General features: G+C 43.6%; 3 protein-coding genes across 4 annotated transcripts; 2 read left to right on the top strand and 1 right to left on the bottom strand.

The window, feature by feature from the left end:
* The first annotated feature begins 723 nt into the window (after positions 1-723).
* LOC136780453 (uncharacterized) lies at positions 724-5,156 on the top strand. The gene is made up of 3 exons (XM_066738823.1): positions 724-1,432; positions 1,697-1,756; positions 1,846-5,156. Exons 1-3 carry the CDS (start codon positions 724-726, stop codon positions 5,154-5,156), a joined length of 4,080 nt encoding a protein of 1,359 aa, XP_066594920.1.
* Positions 5,157-5,372: 216 nt separating this feature from the next.
* LOC136775831 (uridine diphosphate glucose pyrophosphatase NUDT14-like) lies at positions 5,373-6,551 on the top strand. Its single transcript, XM_066730945.1, has 3 exons — positions 5,373-5,889; positions 6,053-6,126; positions 6,287-6,551. Exons 1-3 carry the CDS (start codon positions 5,381-5,383, stop codon positions 6,442-6,444), a joined length of 741 nt encoding a protein of 246 aa, XP_066587042.1. The 5' UTR covers positions 5,373-5,380; the 3' UTR covers positions 6,445-6,551.
* Positions 6,552-6,559: 8 nt separating this feature from the next.
* Atg6 (Beclin-1-like Atg6) lies at positions 6,560-8,501 on the bottom strand. 2 transcript variants are annotated; one of them, XM_066730934.1, is made up of 5 exons: positions 8,252-8,499; positions 7,810-7,970; positions 7,337-7,749; positions 6,776-7,264; positions 6,560-6,693 (listed from the first exon to the last, which is right to left on the bottom strand). In XM_066730934.1, exons 1-5 carry the CDS (start codon positions 8,358-8,360, stop codon positions 6,579-6,581), a joined length of 1,287 nt encoding a protein of 428 aa, XP_066587031.1. In that variant the 5' UTR covers positions 8,361-8,499; the 3' UTR covers positions 6,560-6,578. The 2 variants fall into 2 exon arrangements, with proteins under 2 accessions (XP_066587031.1, XP_066587020.1); XM_066730923.1 differs by having other exon boundaries at positions 7,337-7,970; positions 8,252-8,501.
* Positions 8,502-10,324: the final 1,823 nt, after the last annotated feature.

The raw sequence follows: 10,324 nt of genomic DNA, 5'->3' as shown, positions 1-10,324 counted from the left end.
CATACCACTGGGAGCTGTGTAATAACCAGCAATGGTGCTGAAGTAGAGAGAGAGAGAGAGAGAGAGAGAGAGAATACTGCGAGAATCGCGTACATATTATAGTATACATATATATATATATATAGTAGGATCGATGAGCCCTACGTGCTTGTGTATCTGGCAAATTTTTTCATTTCTCCTCGAGTCCATGGAGACGGCCTCCCGCGCGCCTCGCGATGGGAAAGAGGCTGCGCGCATGCGGTATTTAGTTGTCTTCGGTATAACTTACCACGAGTTCGGAAAGTCAATGCTGTGATTATTGATTAGGCGCCATCAAAGCCTATCTTATCAGCCGACTTCCAACGTTAATCATAGGTTAAACATACGTCTCGCGCGGCGAAGCTTTTTGCTAAATTTAACGAGGTACCGCTGTAAGAATGCCTGTACCTGTCTCTGATACTAATTTCAGATAGTTACTTATCTCCTAACACCGCGTACTTGAAACCTTATAAGCGATACAGGTTGTCGTACGGAATGATATTAGCTCTAAAATCGCCCGCACCGAACGCCACGTCACCAATTTCCTCCACCAATCGAGCATCGCTCGTCTCAACTTCTCGACCAGTTCTTCGGCCTCTCGTCAAAATTCTTCGTAACCTCCAAATTTCAAGTATATGCAACTTTGGCATTTTTTCCTCTCATTTCCTTTGGTTTCTAAATCTAAGAAGGTGAAAGCAACGCGGAATGGCTTCCTGCTTCGGTGGTCACGAGGAACAGATCTATCTGTTCGAGGTTATGATCGAAAAATTGATATTGACTCCCGCCAAGCTGAAGGATGTCGGTGGTCACAGTGTTGTCGTGAAGGTTACCTTTCTGGAGTTCCCAACGTTCGAGATCACCCGCGAGGATTTCGCCTTTATTAAACCAGCGCCCATAAACGAGCACGATAATTCCATGGAGTTCTTCATAGGCAGAAGCTGCATCTTCATCAAGCAACCGCAGTATCTGGTGCACGATTTGCGAACAAAACCGGTCTTTGTTGGGGTATATCGCGTGGGCGACACTTATCCCATTGCAGAAGCCGAGCTCAGTCTTCCAGGTTGTCTCTGCGATCAAATCGCAATGTCCTCCAACGATCAGGATAACTTGCCAAAGCCATTCTCCGTAAAGGGTGGTTTCCATCTGAAGGATCCTGGTGACAATCCTGCCGGCCAATTGGACATGGAGTTACGCCTGACTTGCTTCGGGCGCTTATTCGTCACGCACTATGAGAAGAGGCCTAAGACGTTTGTATTTAGAAATGGAGATAAGGAGCGTGAATTCGTCGTGGAGAGAGTCATGCCGGTTGTCGAGGAGCCTCCGAAAGTGGAGGAGCCACCACCGAAGAAGAAAGGGAAGGGCAAGAAGGGTGGAAAGGGTGGAAAGGGTGGGAAAGGTGGGAAAGGTGGGAAAGGTGGGAAAAAGAAGAAATGATCCCTTAATGTACATTTACGCAAACTTTATTTATATGCAATTATTCGTGTCAATCGTGATGAAACGTGTATTATTATTATCAGCTTCCGCAGGATTATTTCAATTGATCGCTAACCATGATACGCGCGTGTGTACACACTGTATACTTACCATTGCAAGAGAGTCTGACTTTGATATCGATTATTCGACGATTACATTATCTCGAATAAATTACCACGACAACAGTCGACAATTTGCTTGACAGGCGCTAGAATGTCATCGGGCAGCTCCGTTCGAGCCGTCATATGGCAACAAAATCAATGGCGTAATTAATTCACGCTCAACAGCGGACTATATTTTTTGTGCATGTTGCGCGTTGATCTAAATTCTTGTTTTGTGGCGTGAGCTTGTGAGCTAATAGCAGCTTTGCCAGTCGGAAACTGTCAAACATGAATCTCGAAGGAGACTCGTCGAGAAGCGAGCAAATATACATGTTGGAGATTTTTATACATCAACTCGAGATAAGTGCTGAGAAATTATCGGAAACCGGTGACGATAATATAGTGATTTGTATTAAACTGCTGGACTTGCCACCGTTTGAAATTAGCACGAGTAAGGTTAGAATCGAGGAAGATCGGAAGAGGCCAATATCCGAGGACAAGGAGAATCGTGTATTCTCCACTAGGACCATCGACGTTAAGAGTGGTAAAACTTTTTTGATCGCCAAGACACCGAGGAGCCTACAGACATCGATAAGGTGTTTGCTCCTGGAGTTTGAGATTTTCAAGTTGGACGGGGAAGACGAGGAGAAGCCCTGTGCGTTACTCTGCAAGACCAAGGTTCCTCTACCCTGCAGTTTTCACGATCAGATACACAGCGTTTCCTACGGAGCGGACGGTCTGCCAATGGCATCCACCATCCAGACGAAATATCGCCTCTTCGACAAACGCGAAGAGCTCTCTGGCTCGATATCAACGGCCGTTCAACTGATGAATTTTGGTAACACGTGCGTGTCGGAGAAGTCGATGATGAAGAAATCCTTGGTTTTTAACAACTCCCCGAGCAGCGAGGAATTTTCCTACGTAAACGTGACTAATGACGACGCGAAGAGGCAGGTGTTTGCGAGTGACCAGAAGGAAGCTGAAGATCCCCGAAGCGTATCCGGTAATTGTATGCCGTTTGCTCGGTTGGCCGACAAGAAACTAGCAGAACGGTACACGGATCAGCAGGGGGAGGGGAGAACCCCCCTAACGTGGCCAGATTCATCGCCGCGCATCTCCATAGATCAGCCTGGTTTCGAGAATCTCACGAGTGCTGAAAAGCTGAACGATAGCAGCTATCGAGATCTTGTTTATCGATCTTATCCGGATGAACCTACTTGTTCCTGTCTACCGCGGTGCCAATCGATGAACCCAATGATTTGCCAATCCGGCTGCATGAGATCCTGCTGCATGATGCTGAGAAAGCCGGCCAAGCTGCTCGAGAAGACCGAGATAGAGGCTGATAGATCATCCGGTGGCTATTGCCCGAAACAGGCGCAATTTGGTTCGATGCGTTTGAAAAATTGCAATGATGTGTTAAGAATGAGAGGAGGGGGGGAGGGAGCTGGAGAGGACTTAGCCGCGACTCTGATACGACATAGCAGCAGGGAGAGCTGGACCAGCGGGACCTGCAAGTTTGATTACAAGTTGTATCCTGATAATCTAAAGAGTTATCTGCGATTGGAAGGTGGAGGGGGAGAGGGATGCGTCTGCACCGCCGATGTCGGGACTCCCCGACCGAGAACCGAGATTTCCAACTCCTGTAGACCCGGCAGCAGACCGCCGGAGATCAAAATGCCCGGGTGCACTTGCACCGGGAAGGAAGTTTCGCTCTCGCGAAGAGGAACGCCGGCCTGCTCGAAGAAGCCGTGCGCCGGTGTCGATTGTCTGCTGCGAGCTTATCGAGAGGCCCAGGATTTCGTGGACTCGCTGGGTAAGGTACCGGGCCTGGTTGGTCTCGGTTTGATGGATCCGTCCGACAGTCCCTTCTTCGGCAGAGTTTCCAGCTACGAAGGACCCAAGTCTCCTGGACTCGACCGTTCGATAAATCCTCAGTGCACGGCTCCTTGCAATCCGGGAATGATGACTCGCACGCCGTTAGGCACGCCATTTGGAAACAGCATTGGCTTCCCGGTGGCATCGGCCGCGACTGTGTTGCCAGGACGAACCGGCGTAGTTAGAGAAGGCTTGCCGACGCTACCAGATCCCAGTAAACCTGGATACGTGCTTCCTGGAAAGTCACGAGCGAGGTTCGATCGAAAGGACGATATAGAGTTGACTCCGTCCGTCCCGATGCAGATCGAGACGGGACCTTGCGGTGAACCAACTTGCAGATCGAGGCCCGTCGGTTACGGCCAGGATTTGTCGCAGGATGGATTATTGGGTCAACGGAAAGGCCTGAAGAAGGATAAATCAACGTCCAAGGGAAGAAGGAGAGGCGCTGGACGCGGTGGCAGAGGCTTTGGCGAGGGTGATCGTTTTGCATTATCGAAATCCGGCAGGCCCCTGGGTCCACCGCCAAGGCCATGGGCTGGCGGTGATTTTAGCATTGATTTTAGCCAATATCCGATAAAACTCAGCAAACAAGTTTTGCGCTTCGTTTATACGGTAGGCGATTATTATCCTGGAATTAATTATGGTCATCGAGATTGCATCGATCCTTTCTTACCCGTTCCCGCCAATATGGGCTGGAGGTGGAACACTTCGACGATACCCGGTAAACTGAAACCGAGACTTGGCTGGAAGCCCGGTGCTATTCCTCGGGCTTTGTACGAGAAGATGTTGGAAGCCAAGGCCGCCTTTGATCTTCGAACGAGCGAGGGTGTTAGACCGACTAGATCGACCAGATCTACTAGGCAAGGTGGTGGAGGATGCTATTTCGACGCTATGTTCAAATCGATTCAGCACGATGGCGACAATATCTCAAGGTCATCCAAGCAAGCAAGTGCGAAAGGTCAGCAATTGACGAGGAAGGATGAAAAGAGATCGAATAAGTGTGGTAGCTTTGTAGGCAAGACTGGTAGATTAGGAGGGGGTGGGGGAGGGGAAGGCGGAGGTGGAGGTGGAGCTGGAGCTGCCCCGGTAGATCTATCGCAATCTTCCAAATTAGAGGACGTTGTGGAATCCGACAGTTTTAAGCTGGAATGTATCGACGATAGACTCGGGGGTGGCGGTGGTGAGTCTCGTCAGCCAACATCAAAAGTCCCGCGTTTGGAGGGAGGCTCCTCCAAAGTAAAATCGACGTCATCCGATAGCAAAGGTAAGCCGACGTCGAAGAGTAAAAAGGGAAGTAAGTCTGGGACGAACATAGCTATCAAAAAACCCGAAACTTCGAGGAAAGAAAGCGAACAGCCACCAACATTGCATATTCAAAGGAAGGATGGCACATACTACGTGACTATGTACCCGATTAGGCAGGAACCCGAGGATGAGACGCATCTACCAGAACCCATAAAACCCTTACACTTTAAAATAGTAAAGAATAAGGATGACGACAGCGAGTCAAGTTCGACTGCTTCCGACATGGAGATTGAGTTTTCGCCACCTGCTGCAATTCAGAGACAGCGCAAAAGGCCGGATGTAGTTCACACGTGTACGCAAGTCAGGTACCAAGATATTCTCGAAGCCATGGGAGTCTCCAGAGAAAAGAAAAAGAAGAAAAAGGATACCTTTCCATGTCGATAAATTTAACAGAATTGTCTATATTAAACTACCTGAATAAAATATTCTTGTTAGCAGCAACTCCTTTTCGTTCAATGCCAATTTCTTTTCGTCCCATTTAACCAATAGCTCGTCGATTCGTAATTTTGAATAATCGCGCCATATTCGGCCCATGCGCACAAGGCCCAGCAGCCGACGCAGACTGCACCGCCACTGACGACTGCGGACTGACTGACCCCCTTCTGCTGATGTGTTATTCGTCCAAGAGTTGCCCAGTGCCTTACCGTTGGGTTTGGCCAATTTTAAATACGAAAATGAGTGTCGATAAACAAACAGAGCGAAATGAAATTGTGCGTAAAAGAATGCTGGATATTAAAGAAATCCGAGTTGGTCCGTTTCCAAAAGATTCACCGTGGCTAAGGCCAGTGCGAGTACATTATTTGCAAGACGGCAGACAAAAAGTTTGGGATGTCATGCGATCGCATGATAGCGTCAGTATAATCGTCTTCAACACAAGTCGGAAGAAGCTTGTATTCGTCAGGCAATTTCGACCTGCCAGCTATTATTCTTGCTTGCCGGAATCTCAAGAGTCGGTTGACCTAGAGAAGTATCCACCGACTCTAGGATTGACTTTGGAACTATGCGCCGGTATAGTTGACAAGGAAAAGTCAATCCTTGAAATAGCTAAAGATGAATTACGCGAAGAATGTGGATACGAGGCACCCACATCAGCCTTTAGGAAAATTATCACTTACAGGTTTGTAGAGATAAATAATTTATATACCATAGCTACTTAATTATTGAGGTATTTACATTTTCACGATAGTGCTATCAACTGTCAATATATTCTTCTAATGTGTAATTACAGTAGCAACAATTCCAGTAATCTATAAAATTCTAATATTTTGACAATATTATAGATACGTGTCCTCGTCAGCTTCAAAACAAACTCTTTTCTACGTTGAAGTAACGGATGAGATGCGCATTCATCCAGGTAAGCTTAATGCATGGCTCTTTTAATTTTCGCAATAGGATTTTAATGTTATAAAATATAGAGGCTAATCTAACTAAGTCTTTTTTACATATAATAATAATTTGTTTGTGGTACATGAGTGTATCGTATATCTTTTTCAAATAAATCATTCGTTTTGAAGGAGGGGGTGCTGAATCAGAAGGTGAACTGATCGAAGTTGTGGAGATGAGCATTCAGGAAGTAAAGGACTATATAAATTCTGAAGAAGTGCAAAGCCCACCATGTTTCCTTAATGGTGTCTCCTGGTTTCTAACTAATAAATTAAGTTGTTTTAAGTAATTAATCTATTAGCCTCGTAATATTAAGTAGGTTAACTTTCCAATAAAATAATACCACTTGACATGTTTATTTAAAAAATAAGTTGTATGTACATAAGCAAGTGTAAGACAGCCATAGATGAAGGACCAACAAATTCAATGCTCCATGTCGTTTGTAAATTGTGAGCTAACCCATGCCAGGCCCCATTTTAAATTAGTTAATACAAACTTTAAAGCCTTGGTCCATTGCTCTTCGGAATTAAATTGAATTCTAGAAAAGATAATTACTAAAATATTAACAAGAACTGGAAAAAAATTTATTATTATCAATATATGCTAAAGCATGAAATTACTTTATAGAATAGGAATTTCCTGTTGCAGAATCTTCAATTTTGCCACGCTCCATTTTATATGGCAAGCAAAATCCACTGCCTCCATCCTCAACTTCTTCTTTAAATTGCTGTAAACAGTCTAGGAATGCCACCATACCAGCATCGAATTTAGTATCCCAAAGAAACTTAAATCCTCCACTGCCATACAATGGAAGTTCTTTCTGTTGACCTAATACTTCTATGTAACTGTGATTACCAAACGGTACCAATCGATATCGTTTGAATGTAAGATTCAGTTTTTGAGCTAGGGCATTCAATAAAAGTGTAGTTTGTCCCCAGGCTGCGTTAATTTCACTCCAATCCACCGGTGCGCTAGGTAAACGTCCTAAGCGGAATGAATTTATAGTTCCAAAGTGACCAGAATGCCATATGTGAAAAGTAGCGTTAAATACGTTTGTTTTTTTCAGTCTTTCCAATTGACTGGTTGCATAAGCTTGTTGACACTCCAAACTAAAAGAAATGTTATTAAGCAATTATTGTAAATATCTTCTATATTATATATATAAATATAATAATTATTACCTTCTGCATTCATCTTCTGCTAACAACAGATCTCTCTTATGCTTAGAATATTCCCTCCAATATCTATGTTCTTCTTGTTGTAGTCTTCTTCTCTCCTCTTGTTGTTCACTTATTGCATTTTGTATAGCTTTTTCTTCCTTCCTTAAAGCCTCTAATTCTAATATCAATCTTTGTTCTTCGGCCTTAACATCTTGTAACTCCTTGGTAAGATTTTCCATCTCAGTATCCTCGTTACCCTGTTGTTGCTGTTCAATCTCTAATTTTTTCAAATATTCGTTGTAATCCGACCATTCACCTTCTGTCAATTTCAATTGTTGATCCATTAATAATAGAAGACTATCTGTACATTCATCGCATAATGGATGATCTGCTGCGCTACTACTGCTGAGAATGTCAAATAGCGCAGCACGTACCTTTATCAAAAATAGAAACTTATCAGTATTTTTCCTTCCTAAAAGTGTGATATAACTTACTTTTAAATGATGACCCAGACTTTCAGATTCTCCAGTATCCCCAACAAGCATAAAGCCATTGGTTCCATTTGCCGAATCGGTTAATCTAAATGGAGGTACTAAGTGTTCTAAGCTGGCGCTGTGAGGTTCAATTTCTCCAACAATTTGTTGCTGTATAGGTACTGTTATGATGAAAAGACATTATTGTAATTGTTACAGACTATCATTGATTTGCTACTTCTATGTTCAACAATGTATTATTATCAAGAATAATAATTTATTAATCTTAATAATGATAAATTTTATTCTAAACTATTCCAAGAATTTAGTAACTATTAAGCAAATTAATATTACTTTGGTGACGACAATAATTAAAAGTGTAGTGACGTTTATACAATATACGCGCTAAGTAATTAATGAATTCAAGCTAATTGTTGTTTCTGATGAAATAGTTATTACTTACACGATAACTCAGCTAGCGTGTGTTCTCCTAGATGATTAAAACTTGAATCCAACGTAATTGGTTGTAAGCATCGTTGGCATGCAAAATTTACTGCGGATTTTATATCCATTTTCAGATTATTAACTAAATCTTAAATTAAACAACTTATTCTCTCTCTCTCTCTGTAGCGTATTTATAAATACGCTTTAAAGATAGAGTCAGCTGATTATGTTTGATACAAACTTTGCGAGAGGCGCTAGTGAGGCAAAGTATAAATAAATATTGCACTTGGTTGATGTTTTCGTTCGCCCCTAGTACGTAGCGACGTCTAAAACGTAGAATGTAAGCTATTAACTAGCTTGAACTCGACGGATACTTATATGGTATCCACTCTAATCTAACCGATGAAAGGTTGTTATTTCCACAAGGACGACGTTTCTTCTGGCAAGATACCGGTAGCAGGTAAAGTAAGGTACCTTATTGACTGCAGTTAATAATTGAGTCAACACGCGGTAAAAATATGATTCGTGACAGATTTTGAATTTTCTACTGCCAAGATATGTAATAAAACACTAAGTGTTGTAGTCCATTATGAAACTAGCGCTTTTTAACATTAACAATAAAATTAATTATTTATCAAACCAAGATTAACTCACTATAACTATCCGAGAGATTTTTCACAAAGTGCCGAAAATTGTTTAACAAATTAATTTCTAAACAAATTTAGCTTACGAGGTATTTAGTAGTTGTTCTATTTTAACTTTATATCATCAGCATACACAAAAAATTGCGAAGACCATGGATAGATGGCGTTACATGTATCGTTAATAAAGTGCTGCCCTCGACGACTATCTTCAAAACCAGAATTTTTTAAATTCCTCTTTTAGAGAAAAGCGTGATACTTATAATAAAAGATACAAAATTAGGTAATGAAAGATCGCCCAATTATTATAAAAACTCGCAATCACACTTCTTACCATCAGCTATTTAACCTCCACTAAACATGAATCATACAAATGAAGGATTTGACTAAAAATTGACGTCAGTCGACCCTCGACAGCCATCTGTTCAAAGCAAAAATATTTCGTAATACACACGTCGAAATTAATAATGTTACATAAGTAAAAAAGTCGATAATATCATCGATGATATTTGTCGAAGCGTAGGGATTTCTTCGGGGGAGCAGAAAATGTTGATGGATCTCTCTCTTATCGCGTAGGAGAGTAAGAGAGTAGCGCGATGGGGTGCAGGGGGGCACTGGTGAACGAGGTGGTAAGTATAGAGGTTGGTGTTGGTTGCGGGGCGCCGTGGCAGAGAGCGAGTGGGGAGCTGGGGAATGTCAGGATGGGCGGCGACCTGGCCAGGCAAGGAGGAGTGCCGTAGGGGCCGCCAAGTTTGAATCGAAGTGAGTGAAGCGCGGGCGTCACGGCGACGTCGGCGTCGTGGCTGGTCTCCGCCAATCCGTCCCTCAGCGGCCATGTTGCCGTGGCACCGGGGCGGAGCGCGTTCACTCTCTTCCGCTAGCGAGCAGCCTTGCCAGTTGAGGCAGTCGACGTTGCGTTATGTTAGCCTTTCTTCCTACTACTCGCGACTAACTGCTCCTCTCCAACCTTCCCAGTTCTCACTTCTCTCTATACTCGTCTTCTGCATTCTGCCACTCTGCCGCGCGTCTTCTCTCGCACCGTCCTACGCACTCTGTCTCGCTCCACTGTGCCCGTACACACACACACATTCCACAGTACAATGTACGAATTATATACTAATTAACCTGCGAACTTTATTCGATAGATCCCTCTCATTACGATTCTTTCGCCACATTACAAGATTCTACAAGTACGATACACTTGAGCAGAGGCGTGGCGCGAGAACGCGAACCGAGGAGAAGTAGAAGAAATTTGCTCGAGACAACCGGTAATTACACGGAAGTATAGAAACGACCAGTGTACTCGAGTGTACTATAATTTGCGCAATTATGAAGATGCGCAATTTACGCCCTAGCTTTCTATCCCGGTTAGTTTTGCCGGCGACTGATTTATAGCGGGCGTTAATTGTTTCGTACAACCTCGGCTGATCAGGCTAGTTGTATGGTCGCGA

The sequence above is a fragment of the Prorops nasuta genome, unplaced genomic scaffold (assembly GCF_024137725.1).
Source record: "Prorops nasuta isolate Cenicafe-Biocafe unplaced genomic scaffold, Cenicafe_Pnas_1.2 PNAS00002, whole genome shotgun sequence".
In the NCBI taxonomy this organism is placed as follows: Eukaryota; Metazoa; Arthropoda; class Insecta; order Hymenoptera; family Bethylidae; genus Prorops; species Prorops nasuta.
This window is presented reverse-complemented; position numbering and strand designations above follow the sequence as displayed.

What these genes read in the sequence shown, in the direction of transcription:
- LOC136780453 (XM_066738823.1), top strand. Translation starts at nt 724, where the DNA reads ATGGCTTCCTGCTTCGGTGGTCACGAGGAACAGATCTATCTGTTCGAG. An exon ending in AGGTGGGAAAGGTGGGAAAG is followed by an intron (nt 1,433 to 1,696) that starts GTGGGAAAAAGA and finishes TTTGCTTGACAG; the next exon opens with GCGCTAGAATGTCATCGGGC. An exon ending in ATGGCAACAAAATCAATGGC is followed by an intron (nt 1,757 to 1,845) that starts GTAATTAATTCA and finishes TGAGCTTGTGAG; the next exon opens with CTAATAGCAGCTTTGCCAGT.
- LOC136775831 (XM_066730945.1), top strand. Translation starts at nt 5,381, where the DNA reads ATGTGTTATTCGTCCAAGAGTTGCCCAGTGCCTTACCGTTGGGTTTGG. An exon ending in AGGAAAATTATCACTTACAG is followed by an intron (nt 5,890 to 6,052) that starts GTTTGTAGAGAT and finishes ACAATATTATAG; the next exon opens with ATACGTGTCCTCGTCAGCTT. An exon ending in TGAGATGCGCATTCATCCAG is followed by an intron (nt 6,127 to 6,286) that starts GTAAGCTTAATG and finishes TTCGTTTTGAAG; the next exon opens with GAGGGGGTGCTGAATCAGAA.
- Atg6 (XM_066730923.1), bottom strand. Translation starts at nt 8,360, where the DNA reads ATGGATATAAAATCCGCAGTAAATTTTGCATGCCAACGATGCTTACAA. An exon ending in CACGCTAGCTGAGTTATCGT is followed by an intron (nt 7,971 to 8,251) that starts GTAAGTAATAAC and finishes TCATCATAACAG; the next exon opens with TACCTATACAGCAACAAATT. An exon ending in GGAAATTCCTATTCTATAAA is followed by an intron (nt 6,694 to 6,775) that starts GTAATTTCATGC and finishes TATCTTTTCTAG; the next exon opens with AATTCAATTTAATTCCGAAG.